The following is a 26,752-nucleotide window of genomic DNA, read 5'->3' as shown; positions in this document are numbered from 1 at the left end:
CCCCACTTCATACATCAAAACCTCCAAACGCACAAGAATGGAATGGTTGAAGTACGTAATGTAACACGTGAACGGTTGATGCAGAAAATGGCTGGGTGTCCTTTTTTTTTGGTTAGGCAGGGGCAGATCAAAACGTTGCCACAAAACGTGGTGATTTCACGTCAGCCATAGGAGAAAAAGTTGGTCTTTACGCTTATTAAAAGATCTGATAAATTGTAATATTTTTGCCAACTTGCGACGACACTTTCCACCTGTGACTCGATCATCGTTTGATTGGTTTTGTATGGAATTTGTTTAAACATTTTCCACATTACTAAAAGCAGTTTGTAATATTCCAGTTCAGTTCTGGTTCATCTCTTACGGTTCTTCTCCTTTCTTGGCTTGACGGGCTTCTAAGGACATGCCGGTCATCTAATGGCTTACAAGACTTTACTGATATCACGCAGTTGGATGGTCAGTCCTCACTACGGTCCGGAACCCTTATTCATTACAGTCTAAAGTACAAATGAAGTGTACCAACTACGATACACCTTACTTTGATAATGTATTGCGTTGTTTCCCCCGTTTTTCCCCGAAACGATCAATTACTCTCAGTTTCGTCCACTCATGCCCGTCCAATTAAACTGGGCCCAAAACAATCTCGCCAGATTGGCTGCACTGCAACCACCTGCTTTGTCCACTAAACGGTTCAATAACAAGCAAGATCTCTTTCGTATTGCTCCTTTTTTTTTTTGTTACCCACATATGTATACCTACGATCTGCCGCCTAATGCAGATCCGTGAACTACTATCGCAGACTTAGAACATGATGCACGGTTTCCTTCGTGGTGTGGAAGTTTACCGTGTGACAATCCAACATTATTGCTGTGAGAGGTCGCCTTGAATCACCTGTGACGAACATTGGATTTGTGGCGAGTAGGAGGGCACGAAAAAATACATAAAACACTCAACACACACACACACACGGTTCCCAGGTCTTCCGCTGCTGTTCGATTAGGTGGAAATAATCTCCATGTCCAACCGGCAGCACTGGCAACTAGCCTTCACTTACTTCACGATTACTTGATGACGCGCGCACAACACGGTATACGCATCATGCCTAATAGTGGCCGATAAAAACGAACCGCCAAGAACGTCAATACCGAATCTCGTGCTTCAAGGGGAGAGGAGCTCGTTGAAAATTGCTAATAAGTAGAGTAATGCCCGTGTGCCGTGTGAAATCGGGAGATCGCATCGTGAGAAAGTGCGCCGAATGTTATCCGAAGAATCGGCATCGACACACATGCAAAATTTCCAATTAGTCACACAATCGATGACAGTGGCATGATGCCAATCGTCCAGCGAGACTTGGTGATGATTAATTGCAAACCAGAAAGAAAAGTACGGACAACAGTGCGCCCAGCTTCATCAAAACACTGTAGTAACGCTAACAAAAACACAAGCTCAAAACACCCTCGAAAAGGGTCGAACTTGCACCTAATACTACGCCTAATGCTTCCCGTCATCCGCACGTCAACGCGCATGCAATTAGGGAGAAGTGGGCCCTCCACAGTGCGAGGCCCCAAGAAGGACTCGCTCGCGCTACGAGCCCGTCCACGTCAAAAGAGGCGCTAACTTCGCTGACGTCAAGCAACTTTTACCTCCACCACCACCAAGAAGGAACTGACCCACGACGAAGGCAGGAAGGAAAAGTTTGGTTAAGTACAGCTTCAGGGGGTTTTTTTTTTTTTATTCGCTGCCCTCCTCCTGGCAGATGAATCGACGATAAATCTTACCCTGGAGCTTTCTTACGGGCGCGTACAATTTGTTCGTCTGCAAGCGGGACGAAGGCAAAACAATGTGCAAACAGCATACAACAATCGTGCAATTGCATTTCCCCACTTTTGGTTGCTGTAGTTGTTTGATTTGTTTGCTTGCACACCTGCCTGCTTGCTTGCTCGGTGCTGCGATCGCACTTGATCGCGGAGTTGAGTTTTCTTATTGGCTTTTGGTTTGGTGCGATTGCTGTTGTGCGGTTGTTCCGAGGATTGGATCGGGGAGCAGGGTGTGAAATTTTGCACCGCGAATGAATGAAAGTGGTTGGAAAATCCGCCAAAGGAAGATTTTGGTGGACTTATCGTCTTGTTACCGACTTTGTGGATTGATTCCATGGTTCAGTGGTCCTTGGACGAGTTACTGTTTACTCGCCGACAAGCGCAACAATTCTAGCGATTCACTTGAAGATGGTTTAGGTTAATATGATCATTTATTAGTAGGGTTAGTTAAGAATGTGTCATAAAATGTATCCGAGAATGATTGTAACGTATAGTAAAATATTGGAAAAGTATCTACAGAGTTTCTGTCATGATCTATCCATAATGCAATTAGATCCATAACATTATGGTTATACTGCTGAGCCATTCTTTTGCAACAGATTGCTCAAATATCCAATCAAACGTGTTGGACCTTAAAAAAACTTTTGTTAAAAGGATTTTTTTAAATTCTTCCTTGTTTTTTCGTCCACTTATTCGTGTGACGCCTGTGGAACTCGTTGTTGTCTCTAGTTTTGATAAATTTACTTACTCTCCTACTTATCAGATGCTATGATCTCTTCATGGTCTTTGCAGAAATCGTCGAAATTTGTCTACCAATCCAATCTACAGTCATTTCGTTTCGATCTGAGCCTACCACACCTCCTCTGTCGATATGGACGTCCTAGAAAGACTTTACTGGCAGGGTCGTCCGGTATCATTCTCAGGAGATGACCAGCCCCCCGGGGAGTTGTGTCCTGAAGGGTGAGCCTAAATTCACCACAACTCGTACAACTTTCCTAACATACGGGGCCATCAATCCTTTTGAGTATCTTCCTTTCAAACATAACTAAGAGGGTTTCGTCAGCCTTTGAAGTTGAAGCTTCGATTTAGTTGCTTTGAAAGTATCCCACAATTTTGGGATCAATTTCACACTTGAGCGGTTGCTATTCTTCTTCTTGGCTTAATGACCTTCTAGTTCACGCCGGCCATCTAATGACTTGCCGATATCATCACGTAGTTGGATGGTCAGTCGTCACTACCGGGGAATGGGCAGGATGGAACTTGAACCCCAGTCCTGCGTGAAAAACCGGCACCTATGTCCTAATATGCACCTATGTCATAGAATCAACATTGTTATTTAAAAAAGAAAAATGCCGAGGCTAGAGAATGCTAGGGACTTTAAATTGCTGAAAACTTAACACCTTATCAGGGGAGTAATGTTTTGAAAGAGGTAATACAAATTTAACTTCAAGTGTAATTGTACAACAAGCTCCTGTAGCGGTATCCTGTAGTCAATATATCGCCATCTTTGGTCGAAAAACTTGGCAAACTCGATCGATATTTAATTCCTCTAATCACAAGCCTCTTAGGCGTTACCCAACATATGCTTCCAGATTCCTCAATTCTAACGACATTGAGCTATCCTTCATGTTGTTTAGGTACATCGCACTGCATGAATCATCAAGCCACTATTAGAAATAGAACAAGAGACAATAGTGAAGATGTGTACGCTGTATGCCTCGCTGTAAACCCTCGGGTCGGTAAGCGTAGGGCGAGGGTATCAAAACCACCGGTCATTTTGAGGGACCTTCACCACGCGATCATCTTTGATCGACGCGAATCGATATCGGTAGTGGTGGTCGTTTCTACGTGCCGGCCGTCCATCCCAGAATGGACGTCCAGTGCCCTGCCGTGCGCTTTGTGGCATCGTTTCCGTTTGCGTGAAAAAGCGTCACCAGATGTGTGTGTGTGTGTATAGCAGGGGGGGATAGGAGGGATCATATGCTCCGGACAAGTGTGGACAACTGTTCCCGGCAAAAATTTGTGCGTTCTTGTGCAGTGCTGAACGCTTCAGCAGAACAGGGGAACAAGTGCCGGACCCATTACGCGGGTGTGCAAAAGTCACACGCAACAGGGAAACGAATGAGCGCGCGCCCGAATGGTTCCGGTGGGACAAAAGCGAAAGAAAGAATGAGCAGAGGGCAAGACACAGCAAGTAAGAGAGAAACTCCGACACCGAGAGCGACGACCAAGCGATGACCAAGACCAGCAGACCGAGGGCGGGGGTCGGGTAGCGGAGGGCGGGAAAAAATTGGCCGCCGCTGCCTGCGTAAAGGCGTCCCCCACCCGAAATGCGGATGGGATGTGCGCGGTCAGTGAGCGGTGAGGGGCGGAACTGCACACAAGCCGCAGGTTAAAGGGAAAAGTTTTATAAAAGACCACCGCAGCCACCGTGCGTCGTTTACTGCGCTGACTGATCGCAGACCGAGCGGTTCGTAGCGTTGCCGAGCATTATTTTCGCGCCCTCCCCCTTGTTGACCGTACCGAGCGTTAAGGTAATAGCAGGGTTATTTGGTGGTTCCTTGCACGTAGACCGTGTGGGTGTGAGTGTGAGTGTTGTTTTTTTATTATTATTCATATCCTTCATATCCTGCATCGTTGGCCAGGTTGGCCATACGGTGATACGAGTGCAGTGCGTGAGTTTAGCGATCGATCCTAGCGGCCGAGTGTGACAAACGATCTCAGTGTGCTCCAATTTGCCAGTTTTGGGAGGGGAAGGTGACGACGAGAAAGGGACAGGGACAAGACTTCTTTTGGGAGTCGAAACTTTTCGTGTCAGTGCTAACGTTTTTGACGTGTAAAAATCGGAGTGAGTTTGGTGCATTACACCTTAAGCCGGCTGCTTCGATTTCGGACCCCGTAAGTACCGATCACCTTCCCCACACGTGGCCCTCCTTACAAGCACTCGGTATAAGTTCTAAAGTGTTAAAGAGTTGCCAATCGAACTCTCGATCGCTAGAAGCATACGTAGAAGCTTATTTTCTACCCTATTTTGTGCTCAAACCTGGCGAGCTCCGGGGTTCAAGTTTTGTCCTACGGTCAGCAATTTTTGGACTCTGTTTTTAGCCTGGTACGAGTGTTATGTTAATGTGCATTTGTGTGTATGTGTGTGTGTGTTGGTATTAGTGTTTTATGTTTATATATCGTTTTTCCTGTGCGAGTTTCGGGTGGTTGTGGGCCGCATGGTTCATTGCACACCTGGGAGGGCACATAAAGTACGGGCACTGTTTGTTGCCACAAGTGTATTGCGTACATTGCTACGGTTAATGGAGCTCTCTGCCAAGCTCATCGATCGATCGCGCGAGGGACACTCAGCAGGGGGTGGCACCAAATTGGAAAGGAAAATTCTAACCTTGCCACAATGTCAGTTCCTTGCCGGAAGATATCCTTCTCCAGTAGCTATTTCATCATCCGTCTCAACGATGATGATCATAAACACTGTACTGTACTGTCCGAGCGCCCTTTTTACCATCCACGAGGGACACCAGACGGCGTTTGTGTTACCGTTTGTCTGCTTTATGACACTTTCTTGCTGCAACACTAACGCTCGGTGGACTAGAGAGAAAGAGAGAGAGTGTTCGGTAACCGCTTGGGACAGACGGAACATCACGTCCATTACCGTCGATCACGTTCGTTGCATGCGAATGTTTACCGTCCAAGTCGGAAAACGTTTGTTTGTTCTGCTGAGTTCGGCAATAGGCACATGTTTTCCCGTGTGTGCTCGGGAAAACACCTAACCCGCTAAACTTTCGAGCGTTTGAGAGCGGTGCCAATTGGGAGGTCCAATTTGTTCCTGGCTCAAAAAACTGAGTTACGATCAGTATCACCTTCAAAAAAATGGCTATAAATCTTCAGGGTTGGGATGTTAACCGCTTCGGACAAGGTCTACCAGTGCATCTGCCTTCGTCGGCAGGTCACCCAGCCATGAGGTTAAGAGGTTGCATGCTAAAGCGCACTCTGGCCCGATCCTGCGCCGGCAGGCAGGACAGCAAGAATCGCCAGCAAGATGGGATGGGATGGGCAAAGAAAAACCTGTTCTTCCAGCGCAGAGCACAACCGCGTGTCCTTGTGCTCGTGGCGTATCCACGACGGGAGGCTGAACCGTTTTTCCCTAACCATGGCCCTGGCAGCGGTAGAAGGCAAAGTCTCCCATTTGGTAATCGACAGAGTGGGTCAACCTGTTGCCGGCATGTTACTGTGTCAAGTAAAACGGGGAGGAGGTCTCAGGACAATCTGTCTCCGTTTTTGGACCCAACTTTGCTGTGACCTTTCCAGTACTTTGGTACATTTTTTCCCCTTTTGCTGTGGGGGTTTACTCTTTCTTCTGTTTTCGAGGCATCACAAATCATGGCTTACACAGTGCTGGCTTTGTTATATCCAACTGTTAGCGTCCTACGGACCTTGGCCGAGCACGTGTGTAAAGTAATGACATTTGTTTAGCTAAAACGTTTTATGCTTTTGCCAGAGATTGTGCAAAGAGGAGTAAAGCCTAACATTGAAATATTTTTATTGCCCAGATTGCCAAATGAACCGACCTGTGGTCGGCTTAATGCGGCACAACAAGTCAACACAAAAAGAGGAACCATTCATAAGTGTTTTTGGGGTTGAGCAGTATTACTCACAAAGATGGTAGAAATAATTTTCTCATTTATCGCACAGTAGCACACTGACATCATATAGCACGTTTTACAAATCAGGTTAAGGTTTCAACCGTGTTCCATATCCATTGCCTAAGCGCCTAAGCTTAAGAACTTAAGAGCGCTTTAAACAAATATGCAACGATACAACTAATTTTGCATTGCTGATCGCGCACTGGCAAGTAACCTTGAGGCGCAATGCATTAGCGTGCCAAAGTGCGACGTTTTTCGGCAAATTCGGTTCCCTCCCTCAAAGGTGCTGCTATCTAATTAGCCACCACACACAAAAACCGTCGTTGACCCCTTCGAGTAAGTTGTGAGTGTGTCGCCCATTATCGCATCGCAAGTGGCGATTTTTGTTGGTTTTAGTTTTAATGAAGTTTGCTAAATGTCCCGGAAAGACAGTTCCGTCCATTTCTAACTTCGAATATCGAGCGTTTTTAAAAATAAAATACGAATCTTTGCCCTGTCGATCGTCGCTCGCTTGTGACAACGGGAGCCGTGTCAGCAGTCACGTATATAACGACGGCCTCGTACTAGTTCTGACCGGATTTAGATGACTTCGGTGACTGCTCCGGCTGCGTTCCTTTCCTGTAGCCCCCGCTTACACAGTCTTCTTCAACGTGTCTGGTTTACTGTATTTGCCCGTCGGCCATACACTGCGCTGTGTTGCTCGAGCAAGTAAGTGAGCGAGCGAGCTTCCATGTCTGAGGAAGCAATGCAATATGCTGCATGGCAGCCACCAGCGCACAAAACGAGTCGCAATGGTCGGAAAAGGCGGTGCCGTACAGGTTTACCCTCCGACGGAGTTCCCGGACCGGAAACGCGCATTTCAAACCTGGACCGTGGCAACTAGAACAAGCCAAATTCCTTACAGATTGCAAAGGGCAAAAAAGAAAGGGTGAAAGTAGACCTCCAGTAGGCACCGCTGGTTTGCATCCGTTGGTTTAAAGCTCACGTGCCATTATGACCACCAGTGCAAAAGTTCTATTTATGCAAGGCTGCAAGGCAGCATAGAAAAAAAAAACCGGTCAAAGCATGGCAAATGCATTCAGACAGATCGATAGACGACGGTGCCCAGGTAGTATGAGAAGCCCGTGTGCCGTAGCTTCTAATTGGGTGATCACCCAGCCAACGCAGTCACGACGCGCTACCACATCGAAGAAGTACTACCGTGCGATGGTCAAGATCAAGTGTGGTGCCGTAATGGCAATGAGAGTGACCCACGACAAATGTATGTGGCAGTTGTGTGTGTGTTTTTTTTTTTGCTTTGCTACCGTTCCTTCCCCCAGCCCAGCTGATTCCGGTTGATGGTGGGTGACGATTTATAATGGGTAATAACGTAACTTGTGACGGTGGCGTTCGCTCGTGTGGCTTCACTACGTACGGACACTATCGCAGAAAGTGTACGAGCGCCCAATTGGGCTTTTATCACCCTGTGCCAACCGCTTCCCTTGATGTTAGGATCTTTCGGAACAACCTTCAGCAGAGTGTGATTTACCGCCACAATCAAGGTCGTAGATCGAGATGGATGGAGCGATCAACATTCCACCAAATGTCCAAATCAACAACAACCATCCCGTGTTACCGGATCGGTTGGGAAGTAATGACCAGCAAAGCAATAAAACAAATCTGTTAGAAGCGAAATAAGTATATAAAAGTTCGATTGCATCCGACACACATCGTTCACATTCGAAGATCTGTACCGATATACCTCATTTCGCAACAAGCTCAGTTTTACCGAGACTGATCGAGCACGTGCAAACATTGGCGTTTCCCCCCCGCCCCCGCAATATGTTTTGTCCCGGTTGCGTATCAATGTGCAAGAGATAAGACAACGTTTAGAAGAATAAAAAAAAAAAAAACGAGCTCACCGTGACATTGCACGAAGCATTTGCACCGAGGAGTGGAACATGTGAGGTTCGTTGCTTATGTTGAAGTTTTTCGTTTCTGTTGCAGGTTGTGACCTTTGCCGGAGAATTGTGTCACACATGCCGCACTAGCAACGGTTTGATGCTGAATGCATCTAGAATGCACGAGGATGGGGAATTGCATCTATTAGAATGTATTTATATAAACTGGAACCAGACTATATGTAAACGCTTCAAATACAGCTGAGCATTGACAGTGTGGCAATCATTTCGCGACATGACTCCACCCGTAAATGACCTGTTTTTTTTTTTTTTGTGTACACAAATTCCCTAAACGAAATTAGAAATTCCCTTAACGAAACGCTGCGTTCACTCGCGTACGCACCCGCCAGGTCGTAAAATTGTTTTCGTCAATTGTTTCGATTCGATCGTAAAATCTGAAACCGAATTCTACCGCCACTTCCAATAGCCAATATTATTCATGGCAGAAGGAGAATTTGATGAACGCGACGGCCAGAAACGGGAAGAGGGAAGCGGCAGTCGCGGGCGTCTACCTTAAACAAAAAATTCCAAAAGGAAACACATAACGCACCATTTTGGTACGACCGTTTGGAACGTAAGAAGTTCGCATATCGCGTCCCTAATTATCTCGCACAAGAATACCAATGACCAATGATCGGGCTGATTCGCTCCCTAGGTGTTGGCGTTAGAAAATGGAAGTCCCTTTGTAAAAATCGGCTGTAAACAAACACGCACATACTGCACAGTTGTGATAGTGAGTGCGTGGAATATTGTGGAATCGATCGTTTCCTCATTCCTGCTGCCTTAAAGAAGAGTCGAGTGTCAAAAAGCGTCGTGGGCCAACCGACCAGAAGGGACGTGATTATAATGGATAACTTACTGTGGTTTGTGGTCTGTAGGTTCCCAACAAGCGATCACTTAGCGTCGCGATCGTTCCAAACACATGGACCAAAATAGGGGAGCCGTTCCGCATAGCAAAAATGGGTCGAATCAAGTGCGTATGATTGTGGGAATTTTAAAAAAATATACACTTTTCACTCTTACTTAACACACTGCTGAGAGGACAAGCCTGTCGTCCGTTTTCACTTGATCGATCACCTTTATGCAGGCAACGAAAGCCGGAAGACACCACGAAATACCACGGAATTGCAATATGCAGTCTTATCGTGCCGCGTCGATCGTTGACAGTACGGCAAGGAACAAGATCATAACCGGTTCAGAGGTTAACACGGCTGTGAGTGCGTGTGTATAGGAAACTTTCTCCACTGTTTTTGGCAGTTATGTCTTGAGTAAAAAAAAAAGAAGATTTTCTGCATATTACTGCCCTACCACACCAGGTACCGGGGTTAATGCATCCTTATTGTTTTGCGATGGGATGACCCTCCCTCCGCAAAGGTCTATAAATTATGGCATGTGAATTTCTCTTCGAAAAGGAATCGTTTTAAAGGCCCAATTAACTGATCATTTTTCGTGGTGCTGTTTTTTTTTTTTTGTTCACAGACACGTGATTTTTGCTGGTGGTGCATCAGAAACACCTCGCCACATCGACTCGAGTGTACCTCTAGCGCTGCAACAATGGCACCGAACGTGCTCGGCAATACGATACTGCTGGCCGAGGCTTGCATCGAGCAGGAGGATCGAAACAATAACAATGCATCGGTTGGTGGCACGCAACAGTACAAGAACAAATCCTTCCTGAACGTACCACCAAAGCCGACCACGACAGTTACAGACGAGATTAAGGTAAGTTTCCACGCGCAATTCAGGCTGCTTCAGGAGTGGATGATCGTGATCGTGGCTATATTTTAAAAAGCGAATACTTCTATTTACACAGCCAACAGATGTCGCAAAGCTATCGGGTGCGAGTACGGGACGCCGGTATCATCATGTGTACGTGTGGCGTAACATTATCGCCTTCGTCTATCTGCATCTTGGCTTTCTGTATGGCAGCTACCTGTTGGTAACATCGGCTAAATGGAGCACATTTTTCTTGGGTGAGTATGCAGCAGAAATTACTTCTTGCGATTAATGCTGCCATATTGCTGTCGAAAAAGACAATTAGTAATGGGAGAAGGATTGGATTCTGTGCCGGCAGGTGGAATACCCTGCTTAGCCCTGAAATGTTCGCATGCCGCGTGATAGCAATGGTAAAATACTGCTCTGGCGGTGATTTATTATCCACCGATACAACGGTTTTTATAGTCCCTGTTGCGTTTGCTTGATGGCCCAATAATGAACCGCAGCCGAAACGTTTCGTGCGGAATTTACGACCATTTCCTGACGCACCCGTCCATCGCTTGATCGACTGGTGAAATATGCAAAATTGGCGGAAAGAGACCCGAGATTTGTAAAAAGTACTTCACTCTGCGTTGAACCACCAGGACAATTGCGTACGTTTCGTCGCTTTCGGCCGGTCCGCCACCGTTCGGATGAGGCAGCTGATGATGATGATGATTTATTCTACCAGCGTCATCGTCCCCGGTTGGCGATTGAACGAATGATTCGAGAGATCGGATTCTCGAAGACAATGTCCAGCGACGTGACGGAAATATGCGATCGCCCGATCAACGATCGCTTCACCGTCGATCGAGTTGCGCCGCATCCGAATAAGGCACCCTGGACACCACACTCGCCGCGTTCGTTTCCTGCGCGACCACAAAAAGACGACGTGCTCGTATTGTTCGTCACACTTTAATCCTAAAAACCTCATCAGAACTGCTCGCACACAGCACTCCATTCGATAACGGCGTTACGACAGAAGCGTTACATGCGCAAGGGGTGAACGACGACGACGATCGAAGATCGCTTTTTCGCATCGGTCAAACCGGAAATGCACCCGGGTGGAAATTGACATTCCAGGAGAAAAGGTTGAAACCGAACAATGGAAGCACCGTTGGACGGAGAAAGTGAAAGTTGGCGACCGGCGAAGGGTCGTACGGCGCGGGTCAAACAATCATCTCTTTGCAAAAGGGCTGACAAATGACGAATTGATTTTTGCGAGCGCGTACCCTGCAAACCGGGCGAAAGTGCAAACAATGCCGGTGCCGATGGGTGTCGAGTCCGGCGGCTCTGAAGTGCACTTGCTGTGCACATGGGATTGGACAAAGCAAACCATTCAAGCAGTCTGCAGGTGGAGTGCAACCACCGGACATCTAATGTGCAATTAATTACACCCTGTAATAGCACGCCAACCTTTGGCTTCCCTTCTCTTCCTTTATTGGATCGTTTCCCTGCAGGGGAAAGTGTTACGTGGAAAAAGTGATAAAAACAGATTAAAAGTGCTAGTAGATTGGAGGACGGATTGGAAATGGTTGATTATAATTATGCAAAATTAGTATCGAATATTACGGAACGTTTTTTTTTTTTGCCAACATGCAGCAAGGGATTTCTTTTGGGCTTTACGTCACTGGATGCAGTTCCTGTGAGAATCAATTGTGTCGATAATATGCTAAGGTGCTGTCTTTTTTCATGTTCGTACGATTGGAGATAGTGTGTCACGCAGCACGCTTTGATGAATGGGGCACAGAGTTTTGGCATACTAAACTGACCCGTTCGTTTCGGACCCGTTCCACGATCCACTGCAGGATCATAATCGGGATTATGCATGCAAAGCACGCAAGCCGTTTCGCGATTAGCGTCATCCGATGGTTTTGTAACATCGAAACTTCTCCCCGGCTTGGCGTGCCAGTGTGCCGGGAGTGACCCTGTTGGTACGTAGGATTTAGAACGTATGCTAATGACGTTGGTGTTGCACGGGCGAGGAGTTTCGGCTAAAGAATCGTTACCAAATGTCCAGCGGATGTCGACAAGATGTCCCACACTGTTGCCATGTGCGTCACAAGCATGCAAGAAGTTCATTTGCCTCGATTGATCGCTCAATTGATGCCTCGAAAGTGCTTAATAAATGGATGAGCACAAATTGGCTATCACTTATCGGCATTATTACTTAGTGCATCTGCAACGCGAGCTAGTGTTGATCGAATTGGTAGAAAAGGTCATGTGCACGTGAGTCATGCACATCGCAGTCAATGTCGAACGGTGCGCGGTCCGTGCTCAATGTCATGGGAAATCGTCGGTGGCTAAAATTGGACACACGTGAGCAGGAATCAGTTTTTGTCGCCGCGTACTTAAACGTTAAATAGGTAAATTTCAACGCCATTTACCTGAGTGAGTAACTGATGTGGTGGTGGCTTAGAACAAAAAAAGCACAGGACGAAAAAATACTATTATTGACGCAGAAGAAATGAATCGCTAGCCGCAAGATAGGTCCAGCTCATTAGTGAGCACGATGGGTTGGGCAACCAAGACGCTCTTTGTACCTTACGCACTTTTTTGTGGGTGATCGTGTTTTGCGTGTAATGCGATCATGATTAATAGGTGCGCCGGCCAGCCTTTCCTGCTCCGTCATGAGCCGTGGCGTAAAAGTGGTTTAATTTGGCACTGGCACATCGGAAGGTGGACAGCAACAGTTGCAGAAAATATGTACGATCATGCTCGCAAACACGCGATACCGACAATCATGCGCCCAGATTAGGCCGATCATTGTCGATAATACGCTATCGATCTTCCCCCGTCAGGTATACAATTTTGGCACATCACTCTGATCGTTTGAAGGTGTCCGGGAGTCAGTCGGAAGTAAAAACTCCCCTTCTGGAGAAGTGCTCTGTTTGCTCATTGATCATATTATTTAATTATGTTCTGTTTTTTGCCCCTCTCTTTCTCTCTCTCTCTCTTTCCCTCTCACACACTCTCCTGTTTGATCCTAATGAACCTGACTTGCAAACGGCCACAGCACTCATCTTGGGCTCGTGTGGCGCCCTCGGCATTACGGCCGGTGCCCACCGGCTCTGGTCGCACCGGGCGTACAAGGCGAAGTGGCCGCTACGTCTGTTCCTGATGCTAGCGCAAACGCTAGCCTTCCAGAACAGCGTGTACGAGTGGGTGCGGGATCACCGTGTCCATCACAAGTTCACCGATACCGATGCCGACCCGCACAATGCGACCCGCGGCTTCTTCTTCTCGCACATCGGCTGGCTGATGGTGAAGAAGCATCCGGACGTGAAAACGCGCGGCCAGGCCGTCGACATGAGCGATCTCGAGCAGGACGCTATCGTAATGTTTCAAAAGCGCTACTACGCCCTGCTGATGCCACTGTTTTGCTTCGTACTGCCGACCTTCCTCGCGTACTACTATCTGGACGAAACGTTCTCGAACGCCTGGTACGTGGTCGCCATCTTCCGGTACGTCCTGTCGCTCAACGCTACCTGGCTGGTGAACAGTGCGGCCCATATCTGGGGCACAAAGCCGTACGATCGGTAAGTATCGGAGTTGCAGTGCATCCTGGTGTGTATCTGTATCGTTTGCTCTAACTGGAATCCTTCTCTTGTAGCAATATCTCTCCGACCAACAACACGTTCGTGGCGATCGCAGCTTACGGCGAAGGATGGCATAACTACCATCATGTATTCCCGTGGGACTACAAGACGTCCGAGCTGGGCACGTACAGTACGAACTTTACGACGGCCGCGATTGACTTTTTCGCCCGGATCGGCTGGGCGTACGATCTGAAGTCGGTGTCGGACGATCTGATACGGAAGCGAGTGTTGCGTACCGGCGATGGATCGCATCAGTACAATGAGCAGGAACTGAACGCTCGCATGATCGATTACATTAACCAGCTGGACCATGAGTCGGAACAGGCGGTTTGGGGCTGGGATGATAAGGATATGAACGAAGAGGATCGTCAGGATGCCACCGTTAGGAATAAGGTCGAGTAGTAGCGAGGACGGGGTTTAAGTACATATACATAGTAGAGACTAAGGCAGGGAGGGCTTACCATTTGCACACAGAGACAGTGGCACGGCAGTACCGTTTGGGGGAACAATAGCACTGGCAGGTGTTACGTTATGTTTTACTATTTACCTTAAAAGTTCTATCCTTCTCTCGCACGCACCCAAACACATTTGCTCCTAGGGTCTTTGGGATGACGCAAATTCCATTCCTTTAGCGTAGAAAAAGTTACAGTGCGTTCCTGACGTAAACGCTTTCCTTTGAGCTTATGCAAGTTTAAGTGTTTCTTTTGTTTTTGTTTAGAATTTTCGGGTCCCAAGTCCCTTGAAGGGGCTCCTCTCGATGTGCGAGAGTGTTTTATCTCGTAAAAAAAACAGTAGAATGAATAATAACAACCGACATTGCGACAAGCACGAACTAATGGAAGGGAAATTGAGGAAGGATGAAAAAAAAAACACGGAACGAAACAACAACCAATGAGAATTTTTGCGACACCTTAGCATGTGCCTTTGAAGCGGATGAGCAGAACCCTGGCTAGACTAACAAGGCCACGGCACAGAGAATCGGCAGAGAAGGCCGACCGAGAGCAGGAGACAGAGAGGACGGGCATAGATCGCACCTGAGACAACAAGTGTCGCTGTTTATTTATTTGTCTATCGCTATCTTAGTATTTAGCTTAAGCTTGGATTTAAATAAAACACCACAAACAGAAGCTGCACAGATTGCGCCACGCGAATCCTTATTCAACTCCCCTTGCTCAGCAGCCTTCGGTTTACAAGCAGCACAGGTGCAGAAGCAATTATTTGGTTTCAGGTTGTGTTGTGTGCCGCCACCCCGATACTGTCCTGCTGATGTTCGTCCTCGGCGTCGGCCTAGTTGTAACCGGCATTGAAGTACACGGTTTGTTTACTCTCTTGTTCTGCGGCATGCTGTTTCGCCAAGTACATGATAGATGCGGCAAGTGCCGCATGATTAACAATGCTGGAGAAGATGGTCGCAAACTTGAGCACGGGCAGTATCATCGGTAGTACACCGGCCAACAGCATCGAGGGCAGCAGTACGAGCGGCACACTCAGCTGCAACACCGTTCGAATGCCTTTCTTTGCCTTGTCGCGCCCCGCGACTTCTGGCTCGACGGCCACAATACCCTTGCGTACGGAGAACTCGAGCAGGTTCGTGTCACTCGGCGTGAGCCGTACGGCTACACCCGGCACTAGCTGAAGATCGATGATGCGTTCGTTAAACAGCAACCGCAAACCGCGTGCTAGCCGATCGTTCACCACACTAGCATTTAGCGCGAGCAGCTGATCGCTGAAGAGTTTATTGTCCGCGCTTCGATAGCTGGGCAGTAGCACCTGCTGCACGTCGTGCGTGATGTTGCCGGTGTTGGCAAAACGGTACGCCCGCGATTCCATATTCTGCAACAGGTACAGCTTGCCACAGTCAATGAGTGAAACGTGCTCGAGGCAGCTCAACAGTCGCAACGGTACCGTTTTCAGGTATGGGGCACTGCTCGATCGGCTCGTGCTCAAACTGCTCGAATATCGGCTGTGGAACTGTTTGCGCGTTTCGCATCGCACTGGTGGCGCCAAAACTGTACCTAGCAGCACCAACAGAACAGCGTACAATCGGCCCATGATAATGATGAAGATGATGGTGAGCAATTAACGATTCGCCACTGTTATGGTTCAAGTGTCCTCTCAGCCAATTAATTCTCCGCCTCTATATTCACTACTTATGCCAGCTTTTAATTCTATCGCTTAGAGGCAGATGGATACTGCTTTCAATCTCGTCACAGAGCACTCACACAGTTGGTCGGATGCACTGATCTTAACGCGATCGGAGCTGAGCAATAACTGAGCGCTGGCAGCATCTACCGGGCCAAGCCTTGTTCTCGCCAGTCGGCCAGAGACGGCGAACTGAAGTAGCGATCACCACCGGTAAAGAAAGTGGAAAAACCACTCCACACCGGGGAGTACCGCAATTTTCCTGCTCCCTCAAATGCTGCCCCTCGAACCCTGCGATGCCACTGATCGACAGGTTGTGAAATCTGCAGACATGAAGTCACGTAGTGTGCGGTAGGTTAGAATATGGATCACTTTCCTTCGTTCGGCAAATCCCGGCAACCTCACCATGCCCCCTGCTTTCATGTGAGTCGGGTTTGGTTGCGTCCTGCTTCCGGTGCACGCGAATCTGGGTCCCGGCAGTCGGTCACCGTTTCACCCGAAGTGTGCGAAGTGCGTTCCATTTCCTGCCAAGTTTTATCTCGGTTCGGGTCGTCGGGCCCACCGAAAACGGGTTTTCCGTCGTAAAGCTTCTTTCCAGCTTCCACACTGGTCTCTCGTTCGGTTAGATGAAAATGCCCAGTTACAGTTAATTCCTGCCAAGTGGTTTGAAGCGGATTTTCTCTATTTCAGGTGGCTTCCTTCCATTCCCGGATTTATAGACGAGGCGAGCAGAGGCACGCTGGGAAACGTGGTAGATGACGGTAGGTACCGATCAAGCTAGAATCCGTCGATATCAAAACTGTACGATGCTTGGTCGATGCTTGAGATGAGCTGTTGCGCGGGGATGGAAAACTATGCGTCTGCCAGGTGACGCAGCCACGGTTTGCCCCTTTACGGGCTTCGTAGCACGATCGGTGGCGGGAAAAAAGTGACAGCGGACTAATCGGAAGGAAGATTAAAGCGCAATGCACGCGGAAGGGAGCGTGGCGGGTACGACCAGCGGACGCATTTATTAACGGTAAGTAATCTGTTACGGTGCTATTTACTTTCTTCGCACATCGTCACCACCGCTAGACAGGAGGTTGATGAGTGGAAATACATGTAAGGCACGGCACTTATCGCGATCGAAATCATATCATGTGCGCTGTTGGGCTGTGGTTGCGCTCTGCTAGAAGACTAGCTTGAGCAGGTTTGCTGTATGCGCTTTAAAATTGAATAAATGTTGTGTCTTAGATGGAACCATATGTTCGATGCGCTCTTCTAGATATTCCATATTTCTATTCCCTTTTTGGTCGATGAAATAGGAAGTCAGAAACGGTAGAAGTGTAACAGAATACAAAATCGTATAGGAAGATTTATTTGTAGCAGTAGATTTTAACTTTCTTTAAGTGGAATGCCGTAAATTATAGCAAAAAAAAAACTTTAAAAAGTTCGAAGTCTCAATACGCTCACTTGTTACCACTGTAGAATTGTGACAGCATACAATGTTCTAAGCTTAGAAAAAAATGTTAAAATTAAGATAATGAATGTTCCTATAATTTGATCGGCGTTCTAGAACGTGTGATCGGTCTAATATTTTTTGTTGGTAAGATTGGGCCAAGATTGGGGATTGGTTTCAGCTTGTCTAGCTTGATTGTTGCTGTCTAGCATGTTTAGCATGCTATATCCACAACCAAGACCCTTGCTTACCACATGAATTGCTGCTTTAACTCCAGTGGGCTTCAAGAAGAGCACGATTAGCACTCGGTTTTCTGTCGTCAGATTATGCCGCGATTTACGGTAATGCAACTCTGTCTATTGACCAGAATCAAGGCTACATTTTCGTACCTCACCATGTCCCGAACGCCGAAATGCCGCTGAAGGCACAAATAAAAATTGAAACGTTGACTGTTTGTGTCATATCGTTTGCAAAAGAATTTTAAAAGGCAAAATGTGATCATTTCTTAAACATATGCTTTATCGAAACTGTGCATTTGGTCGATCTTTCAACAAGAAAGTAAATAATTTCTAACTAACTACAGCACCTACCAATATGTCTGCTAGCTTTTCTTTCTGACGCCAATATACTAACGTGACATCGATTGGCAGTGCAATCAAGCGCAACTAAACGCATCTTTTCTCTAAACAGTTGACCCGTGGCAAGCATTGATTAACTTCACGATCGAGCTGATCGAGCGTACAATACGCGCTAATCAATGGGTCCATCCCGGCTATCAAAATAGCAACACCGATGATGATTGAAAAGTGAAACTATAACGCAGAACGCAGCTGCCCGATGGGATGGAAAAGTTTGCCCTTGTGCCCTTGAAGCGCCATGTCCGTGAAACCGTCACCGGGGCAAAGAATGGCAGAGAAAATGCATCCAATAATTGCCAGTGCGCAGTGCAGCCAGCGGTGGTCTACAATTAACCGGTGAGCGGTTGTTGCGAGTGCCAATGCGGATACGGTCCACGATCCGGATCGCCCATCCTGTGTGATCCATATTGTCAAAACCCGATCACTGCACTTCTTGGTCGCTTGACTGGTTTGGCGAACCGACAACCATCCGGACAGGTTATCGGTCCTGTGACGGTTGGAACTGTGCTAACGGTGTTAACCATTTTCTTCGCATTTTCTCCCCATCCCGGTTTGCTCCACTCCTCTGCATACATGAGGACTGGATCACAGCAGCGTTGTTGGAAGACATATGGGAATTCTTATCAGCTCACTCAATGGGTCAGTCGGTTTGATTAGCTGATTTGCATCCGGCAGACCGGAAGCAGGGTTTCCCTTTTACGGCCGCACGAGGAAAGTGATCGAAAGCGAGAGTTTTCCCGGACACGCGGATTTCGCTTATGGCCGGGTAGAGAGGTGAAATCGATCGATCGGGTGGAGCTGTACGGACGAGCCGTTGGTGTCGTGTGTGCTTTCGAAGCACACCACACAATCGTTCTCCAAAAATGGGGAGAACCTATGCGGTTGGATGGTCGAAAATGTGCGGTCCGAACGTCGCGGATTGCAGGAAGCATAACCCCATAAACCGTGATGTCCAACGCACCCGCGTGTAAGGGAAATCAAACACCCCAAGCATGGCCTGTACATGCACACAATGGGGAGGGAGTCGTGCAGTTGTCATCGCATTTTTTGGGAGCTTGGAATTTCGCTCCAACGCAACCGTGTTGTAATGGTAAAGCGAGACAAGCTGCCTCACACTCACAATGTGCGAACGCGGTCAATTATTTAAATACGATCTAACTGATTTTTGAAGGCACAGTCCATCGTTTGTCGTTCGTTCGCTTAGTGTACGCTCTCCTGTGGCAGTGGTTTTAATTCGCGTCCAAACCAAACGGAAGTATCAAGAACCGAATTCCATCAAAATGGCAGCATTCGATCGTAGTACGCTCGTGATTGGTGCTCTGGTGCTGTGTGCAGTGTTCTGTTTAGCTAGTGCAGCCGATACAACGACCGATGCTGAGAGTAGCTTCGATGGCGATATGATTGGTTAGTGTTTTGCTCGAGTTGAGCGGATAGCCTGTAGTGTTTAGTTTAAGCAACGGAACCCGACCTGCATCGAACCAGTTGGAAATGGGTCACTGCATCGCGGTAATGGTTTTAGATCGAAACCTCCAGCGATCCAGCGTGCTCTTTGGCGTGGAACGAATTTATCACTTCATTGTGTACCATAGTGCGATCTTGTACGATCGATGTTGCAGATGTGACGAAACGGACGTCGAACGGCTCACAGTTATGAAGCTGATCTAGTTATATTTGTCCGTTAATTATGTTGTAGTGTCGCCTTGTACTTTGCCCCCCAATGGAGGCGAAGTTTACATTTGACCAAAGATTCTAACGATCTCCATCCGTCTCCTGTTTGGCACCATTTCCTTTCCCAGAGGGACGTACGTTTGGACATCACTTCCTAAAGCGCATCAGTTTCGCCATGATACCGGCAGCGTTCGTCGTCGGTGTCATCACCACTCTGCTCTCTGCCTTGACCGTGGTCTCGATGAAGGGTTTGGGTGTCGGTGTAAGTATTATTCCACTTGTCCAAAAGCCAGCCACTACATAGGACTAACTCTTCACGCTTCCCTCCGAACTTGCAGGTAATTCTTCTGGTGCTTACCATCTCGCAAGTAATTGCCAGAAGCTTCCCGGCCCCACTGCCACCACCAGTCCCGGTGGCCTACAGTGCGCCTGCCCCCGCGCCCATTCCCCTCCTCTACAAGGACTGGTGAAATGGTGTACAGCACACCGGAAGCCATCCATTTAGTGCCCTAACTTAAGCGTAATGAACTATTTATTTATTTATTTCTGCAAAATACGTGCCACGATTCAGAACGCCACACGAATGTGGGCCAGATATAATGCACGATCGAGCGTCACGATTAAGCGAAGCTTTCCACCGACACAGCGAACAACGCACAACGCACGTTTGTGACAATAAATTTCTCCGAAATTAAAAATTCTGGTCTCGCTTCTTATTAACTCTTTTATGCGGCTCCATGGTCTCGTGTTCCACCATTACTTTGTGTCAATCGAATCCCGCGTACATTCGCAAGCATGATCGCTGTCGCATTTAATTGTTCCGAGCGCGCGCTCACCCCAATGTCACGATACACTGCCAAAGGCAGTGTATTTCCAGTGCTAGAGCTTGTGGGGAAGCACAACTAGGATCGCCAGAAAAGGGAACCTGATCTAGATCTGGAACGCGCGGGACCTAGTTTGAGGCGATCGCCGCACCATGTCCGAATGTGTCACGAATGTATGTATGTACACCCCGAGAGCTCACAGGCGGATCTATTGGTGAAACATTTTCTTTTCGTCAACATTTCGCACCCCTCCAAGAACAGGGGCATTGCACCAATTTCTCCACCGAAGTGCAGCGGGACGCATTTCACTTTCGTCTCGCAAATTAAAGCACACGCAAAGTGTGCGTAAATTATCATAAAATGATAACAACGATCAAGGTTGGCACTTGAATCAAATGGCAAGGGGAAATCGCATACCAAGGCGGAGGAACGGGTAGAGAAGGTTGCACGTTTCGGAAGAAGAAAAGTATAGTTTCTGGAGCCAGTTTGCTGCTGCTGCTGCGTGCCCGTTGTAGTGTGCGACATTTCGGGCTCTGCACAGCAGTGCGAAAGAGAGTGTTGGATTGGGTCGGAAAAACTGGATGCCTGGCTGGTGAAACAACTACGTCCAGATGCGACTGGATGGGGCCTTACCAACGAACGGTGGGAAGGAAATGTTGGAAACTCGTACCGACGTACGCGTTCAAGCGAACACCGTGTCCCACCCGACAGCGGGAGGGAGAGCGAGCAAGATAGAGAGAAAAATCGAGAAAGATGGACCGCCAGGGAAAAGAGATGGGAAAATTGCAGCTAAGATTTTCAATAAAATATAATCATCCGTCGAGCAACGGTTTTCGCCATTCCGTCGAGTGAAGTTTAGCAGACAAGTTCGGTGTAGAATATCGGATTTCCGCGTGTTCCGACGCTCGTTCCCATTTGGTCGGTTCGTAGTGTACGCTGTGTTGCCGCAACGGTTAGATTTACTTTTGAGGACGATCAAGACCAATTTCATTTGGCTGGTTTGTGTGTGTGTGTGTGTGTTTTTTTTTTGTATTCAGTGTTATCTTTTCCGCGTGTGTTTACGGTCACCAACAACAGCATGGTGGTACTGGACACGAGGAGGAAATTGAAACGGTGTGAGATGACTTTACTACTACTCATGATAACAACCTGTCCATTGCTTGTTCGCGGCGAGATGCGCAAATCGTGGCAGACGAAAAGTGTCGACTTACAGGCTCAGATGCTTAAAGCTGCCCGGCTTGAAGATCCTCCGAATGCGAAACCTCCGGAACCGAGAGATGTGGAAACAGGCTCAGCAATGGAGGATCCCAATAATGAGGCACTTACCGAACCACCGTTCTCGGCAGCTACTGAGAAAGCTGCGGAAGTGGTTAAAGCAAAGCCTGCGACAGTTTTTAGTAGCCGAGTGCGTAGCAAATACGGAACCATTGTAGGATCGGTCGTTCCAGAAAAGGCGACCGAGAATAGTGTAACTCCCGGTACACAGAATGCTGGCGTGCGTGCTGTTCCGCTCGGATTCGAGCACAGTCCAGAGGAAATACAAATAGACGATGCTACAGTACAGGATGATGATGATGATGATGATGATGACGATGATGATGATGATGATCCACTCGGATGGAATGGGGCACAAAGTGATCAGGACAAACAGTACGATCTGATCGAAAACATCCTGGAGGAGGTTGAAGGACGCGTGTCGGGTGAGAAGCGTGACGAAGCGGATGAGTTGCTGCGGTCTAGGACGAAAAAGCCTACCGAACGTACGAAGGTATACACGTTCCCACCGGTACTAAACATGACAATCGACGAACCGAACAACATTGTGAAGGTGAAGCTCAATCAGGACATTGTACGTGATATGCTAAATACCGGTAAGTGAGGTTTTTCGCGACATTCCGCTGACCAACCACATTTGTTTATGATCATCTTGTCTTGCTTGGTTCTGATTTATCATCCAGGGCGTGAATCGGGCGGAGGTATCGGTGGCAAGAAGATGCTACGCTACGTGCTCCCACTGTTCATCCTGCCCTTCCTGATCCAGTCCGCCGTCATACCGTTCATGCTGACGGCGGTCAAGCTGTTCCTGCTCAAGTCGCTGATGGCGGGCAAGTTGGCCATCTTTCTGCTGCTGCTCGGAGCGTTCAAAAACTTTACCAAAAAGGACCGTGACGTGTACGTGAAGGACTTGCCCGATCGACGGTACGAGCCATCGAGCGAAGGGTTCGCTTATCTGGCCGAGGGACGGCCAAGCGGATGGATTAACTAGGGTAACAATCAGCACTTTATTTATGCAAAGCTAGTAAACGTTAGATACGGATCAGTGTAACAAAGAACGATAGATGTAATGCAAAGCATGGCTCTAAGCCACTACAATCAATAAACGTACAGAGGTCTCTCACTTCCGAATCCGAACCACACGGCGGTGGGAAATTTCTTGGGCGCTCCGCCCAGGTAGTGTTAAAAACGGCTGAAAGTAATGTTTGTTTTTTGGAGCTCCATTTCCGGGTTAAGTGTCTGGTTCCCCGGAATGGGAACACGGGCTACGAACCGATTCCCACAGGGTAGGCATCCGAGTACTGCCGGGTCGAAGCTGGTCCAGATAATGTAATTGAGGTACGCAATTTTGGTACCTCATTTTCTTGCAGCCCAGAGCCCGGGGACGGGCCTTATGGTTACAAAATCTTCTACCACGGGCCCAATTGGTTTGTTTAGACATTTTGTTTACCTATTTTACGGTGGGCAATTGCGTGTTGGAATCTAGCCCGTTCATTGAACGAAGACGTAAACACATCGGAGCTGAAGTATATGCTCGGAAATGGATTGAAAGGGGTCGATTTTGGAAAACATAATTGATTGTTCTTGATCACAAGGGTGGTATGGTGAGTGTGGGAGAAAATTACGAACAAATTGTATGGGAAAGATCTTCAGTTGACGTGTCGAAAAAAAAAACAATGCAATTGTGCAGTTTCTACCTACAGAAGCAATTTATTTTTATATTTTATATACCGGCCCGGTGGTGTAGGCGACAGTGGCGCCGGTCTTTACACGGCAGGGTTCAAGTCCCATCCGGACCGTCCCCCCGCAGTAAGGACTGACGTCGTCGTTAGGTCGTTAAGCCAAGAAGAGACCAACAAAAGCTAACAACATTGCATGAATCATTCGAATGATCTATCATAAGGGTCAGTGGGTTATGGGAGAATTGCGTCATAATTCGCTAAATCATTGCTGCAACTAGTTCAACTTGGCCTCTAAAATCATATCAAAATTGGAACCAAAAACTATCGGAATCAGAAAAATGCGTCATATTTAGACTTGCCTGTCATGCAGGACCGTACAGGAAACAGTTGGCGGGATATTGAGTTGTTTAATTGAGCGGCGGCAAACCACTTGAACGCGCGTTATCTTTTCACCGAAACCATTTTCTTCTAACGATCTCAGTACCACCAACGCTAGTAGCTAGCTTGCTGTACGGATCGTTATGAGTCATAAGACATGAGGAGCGTACTATTCAGAACCAGGTCAAGGTATCAAACTTCATACTCCGTATCGTCTTCTCTGTCTGTATTGCATACTATTTTGTGAACCGCACCGTAAACCAAGCGCATTTAAGCAAACGGGTTAAGTAATGCTTTCGCCCGAAATTTTAAATCACACACTCCCTTCTACAATGGATAGTATTATCAAGATATAGAGCTACAGCAACGGCAACAACAACAACAAAAAGTCATATTTCCAGTTTTACCACTGTACCATCATACCCGGATCGATCAGTGAAATCGCTCTTATCTTGGGGGAGCAGGCAGATAGGTATGTCTTATCAGTTTGTATAACGCGCGTGATAGCACGCAGCAGTACACCTGTAAAACCCGGTAGATTGCGCCAAAGCAATCGCTCCAGTCGTAAGTGTACCCTATGCCAGGAAACATCCCACGAGTCCAACCCCCACGTCGAAGGAAGGCTCAACGAGCGCTACATATTCTACCCCGCGCAAACGAAGCTTAAATAACTCTCCACATCATGGGCTGCAGTGAAATCATGCGTAATCTCGGTGGTAAGTGGTGTGATCCCGTTGCAGAAATACACGGATAAGCTGTGATAACATGTTCTTTTTGGTTCTTTTCTTCCTTGCCTTCCTACGATCCAAACGGCACCAGACCTCGTAATGAACAATAAGCTGGTCACCTTCTTGAGTGTGGCCTTGTTCGCGTTCGTGATCACTGTGATAGCGCTAGCGGTGTCAAACAATAATAATGCGAGTGATTTGGACGAATGCCGGGCAGAGTTGGCCAAAATCCTATCATCGACGTCGGTTACACCAGCCACCACAACAACACCTACACCTACCGTGACAGTTTCAACAGATGCTACAGAGCCTTCACCAGCTTAAACCTAGAATAATACTTACAGTACACAATTGATCAATGCTTAATGTGCAGTGTTCAACGATAAAATGCAGCGTGTAGGACTTATCACTCGTGTTTCGAATCGCAAATGGAAATGCAAAGTGAGTGACGAAAACAATGAAAATCTTAACATTAATTTATGATTAAACGACGGTTAAGTCTGCATTCATCCGCACACACCTTGTGTTACGCAGATGGCCTTTTTTGCTATTCTTAGATGCAGCGATAACGAAGATGGATGAGTCACTGGATGGCAGTAGGTGATAGGAAGGATAGGAGATTCGTTATCGGAAGCATGTGCAATAGTTTATTCTTTCTATTTTTTTTTCTTTCAAACCACCAGTAGAAGTTGATCTGCGGAAAATAACAATACAGTGTAATGCTTGGTGAACCACTCGATTCATCGATCGATTCAAATAAATATACAGCACATTACTGACGGAAAACGACAGTAAATGTAAGTGCGTAATGAAGAGTTTATGATTTTCTTAACCCAGAGGGATGACATAGAGGGTGCGCGGTAGACGAAATTGATTAAAAAATTCCAAGCTTCACGTTAGCTTTCAGTATATAAAATTCGAATAGGTCAATATCGACGCTGTCTTTATCAGCTCCATTTCAGCAGACAACAATTGAGGAAATTTTGAAAAAGCTAAAAGGACGGGGCCCTGAGATATAGGCGACAGTGGCGCCGGTTGATCGTACACGGCAGGACCGGAGTACAAATCCTATCCGGACCGGATTCCGGCATCCGGATGTTTGATTGGCCTATTATAAAGTTGTTAAGCCAAGAAAAGAGATAGACAGAAACTTTTAAAACAACCATGCATTATGATGGTGCCCTACCTCATGCTGGAGTGCACTGTTATGTGGTAGTCAACTCGGTTCATACAAAACATGCAGTTTTGCCCGGGAACCAAGAATGTGTTACCGCTTAACTGTACGGAACATTAACCGGTTAGATTATTCTATTTGGTTGCAATGAACTATCAGAGGACTGACATGCAAAGACGTGTTCCTGCGTCTGCAGTCTGCGAATTCTGCGAACAAAACTACATGCGAAAAGCATTGATAGTAATAATAATGTTTTATTTTTCTATATATTTACCAAAATGGCAGTTGAATCAGGATTTAAAAAAAATTAAGTTATTAAACTTTGAATTAATTGATTTGTTTGCTGCATATTTTTTCCTCCTGAACACTCTTGCTCCTACCAGTCATTTTAAATGTAGTAATTGCACCCACCACCAGAGAGCGCTACTACACTAATGAAGCTCATCGTGCAAGCTTAATCGATTAAACTAAACTGTTTCTTTCGCTCGAGTGTGTGTATGTTTGTTTAGTATTTTATTTTTATAAAAGTGAAAAATTAAAATAATTTGCCACCGAACAATAATAAGCCAAGAAGATCAAGGGCAATTCATTTCTCCCGCAACTGTACAGCGTGAGCTTATCTAGTCTGCGGTTAGCATAAGCTAATAAGAAAACAGATAAGATAGTACAGGATTATTTGAATAATTCTCAATGTGGAACAGCTTGCCGGTCAACAAAAACCCAACCGGTGTTGGCATGCGTTTTATTCTCGTCCATTCAACAACAAATCGGTGGGTAACAGATGATGTAAACAAACCATTTAAGAGAAGAAAAAAAAACTCACTGTCTTGCATTAACCACCATTTTTATGCACTTGCATTATGCATGCAATTATGTCACCCTGCGGGGAACGGGAATTTTGTTGAGCTCAAATCAACAGCAGTACTACAGCTTCATACTCAGGAAGCAAATACAACCACCCAGTCCGGAACCGGTTCTAAGTCTCCAGCACGGACGCTATTCTTAGACCAATACACAAACAGAACATGGACCCATCATCATGCGCGAA

The 26,752-nt window shown here is 47.0% G+C and overlaps 5 protein-coding genes across 5 annotated transcripts; 4 read left to right on the top strand and 1 right to left on the bottom strand.

Annotated features, from left to right (window-relative positions):
• The first annotated feature begins 9,951 nt into the window (after positions 1-9,951).
• LOC126558168 (acyl-CoA Delta-9 desaturase) lies at positions 9,952-14,159 on the top strand. Its single transcript, XM_050214132.1, has 4 exons — positions 9,952-10,125; positions 10,217-10,376; positions 13,175-13,697; positions 13,772-14,159. The coding sequence occupies exons 1-4, from the start codon at positions 9,958-9,960 to the stop codon at positions 14,157-14,159; spliced, it is 1,239 nt and encodes a 412-aa protein (XP_050070089.1). The 5' UTR covers positions 9,952-9,957.
• An 885-nt stretch (positions 14,160-15,044) lies between these two features.
• LOC126558854 (uncharacterized) lies at positions 15,045-15,809 on the bottom strand. Its single transcript, XM_050214933.1, has one exon. The coding sequence runs from the start codon at positions 15,807-15,809 to the stop codon at positions 15,045-15,047; it is 765 nt and encodes a 254-aa protein (XP_050070890.1).
• A 3,446-nt stretch (positions 15,810-19,255) lies between these two features.
• Positions 19,256-20,113, top strand: LOC126559458 (protein apnoia). Its single transcript, XM_050215620.1, has 3 exons — positions 19,256-19,379; positions 19,772-19,905; positions 19,982-20,113. The coding sequence occupies exons 1-3, from the start codon at positions 19,256-19,258 to the stop codon at positions 20,111-20,113; spliced, it is 390 nt and encodes a 129-aa protein (XP_050071577.1).
• Positions 20,114-21,545: 1,432 nt separating this feature from the next.
• LOC126558372 (uncharacterized) lies at positions 21,546-22,733 on the top strand. The gene is made up of 2 exons (XM_050214380.1): positions 21,546-22,338; positions 22,426-22,733. The coding sequence occupies exons 1-2, from the start codon at positions 21,546-21,548 to the stop codon at positions 22,731-22,733; spliced, it is 1,101 nt and encodes a 366-aa protein (XP_050070337.1).
• Positions 22,734-24,484: 1,751 nt separating this feature from the next.
• LOC126567131 (uncharacterized) lies at positions 24,485-24,854 on the top strand. The gene is made up of 2 exons (XM_050223364.1): positions 24,485-24,518; positions 24,622-24,854. Exons 1-2 carry the CDS (start codon positions 24,485-24,487, stop codon positions 24,852-24,854), a joined length of 267 nt encoding a protein of 88 aa, XP_050079321.1.
• Positions 24,855-26,752: the final 1,898 nt, after the last annotated feature.

Source organism: Anopheles maculipalpis, chromosome 2RL, assembly GCF_943734695.1.
Source record: "Anopheles maculipalpis chromosome 2RL, idAnoMacuDA_375_x, whole genome shotgun sequence".
NCBI classification, from domain to species: Eukaryota; Metazoa; Arthropoda; class Insecta; order Diptera; family Culicidae; genus Anopheles; species Anopheles maculipalpis.
The sequence above is the reverse complement of the archived record's forward strand: the minus strand, read 5'-3'. Positions and strand labels throughout refer to the sequence as shown.

What these genes read in the sequence shown, in the direction of transcription:
- LOC126558168 (XM_050214132.1), top strand. Translation starts at nt 9,958, where the DNA reads ATGGCACCGAACGTGCTCGGCAATACGATACTGCTGGCCGAGGCTTGC. An exon ending in ATGGAGCACATTTTTCTTGG is followed by an intron (nt 10,377 to 13,174) that starts GTGAGTATGCAG and finishes AAACGGCCACAG; the next exon opens with CACTCATCTTGGGCTCGTGT. An exon ending in GGCACAAAGCCGTACGATCG is followed by an intron (nt 13,698 to 13,771) that starts GTAAGTATCGGA and finishes CTTCTCTTGTAG; the next exon opens with CAATATCTCTCCGACCAACA.
- LOC126567131 (XM_050223364.1), top strand. Translation starts at nt 24,485, where the DNA reads ATGGGCTGCAGTGAAATCATGCGTAATCTCGGTG. An exon ending in AATCATGCGTAATCTCGGTG is followed by an intron (nt 24,519 to 24,621) that starts GTAAGTGGTGTG and finishes AAACGGCACCAG; the next exon opens with ACCTCGTAATGAACAATAAG.
- LOC126559458 (XM_050215620.1), top strand. Translation starts at nt 19,256, where the DNA reads ATGGCAGCATTCGATCGTAGTACGCTCGTGATTGGTGCTCTGGTGCTG. An exon ending in CTTCGATGGCGATATGATTG is followed by an intron (nt 19,380 to 19,771) that starts GTTAGTGTTTTG and finishes TTCCTTTCCCAG; the next exon opens with AGGGACGTACGTTTGGACAT. An exon ending in TGAAGGGTTTGGGTGTCGGT is followed by an intron (nt 19,906 to 19,981) that starts GTAAGTATTATT and finishes CCGAACTTGCAG; the next exon opens with GTAATTCTTCTGGTGCTTAC.
- LOC126558854 (XM_050214933.1), bottom strand. Translation starts at nt 15,809, where the DNA reads ATGGGCCGATTGTACGCTGTTCTGTTGGTGCTGCTAGGTACAGTTTTG.
- LOC126558372 (XM_050214380.1), top strand. Translation starts at nt 21,546, where the DNA reads ATGGTGGTACTGGACACGAGGAGGAAATTGAAACGGTGTGAGATGACT. An exon ending in ACGTGATATGCTAAATACCG is followed by an intron (nt 22,339 to 22,425) that starts GTAAGTGAGGTT and finishes TTTATCATCCAG; the next exon opens with GGCGTGAATCGGGCGGAGGT.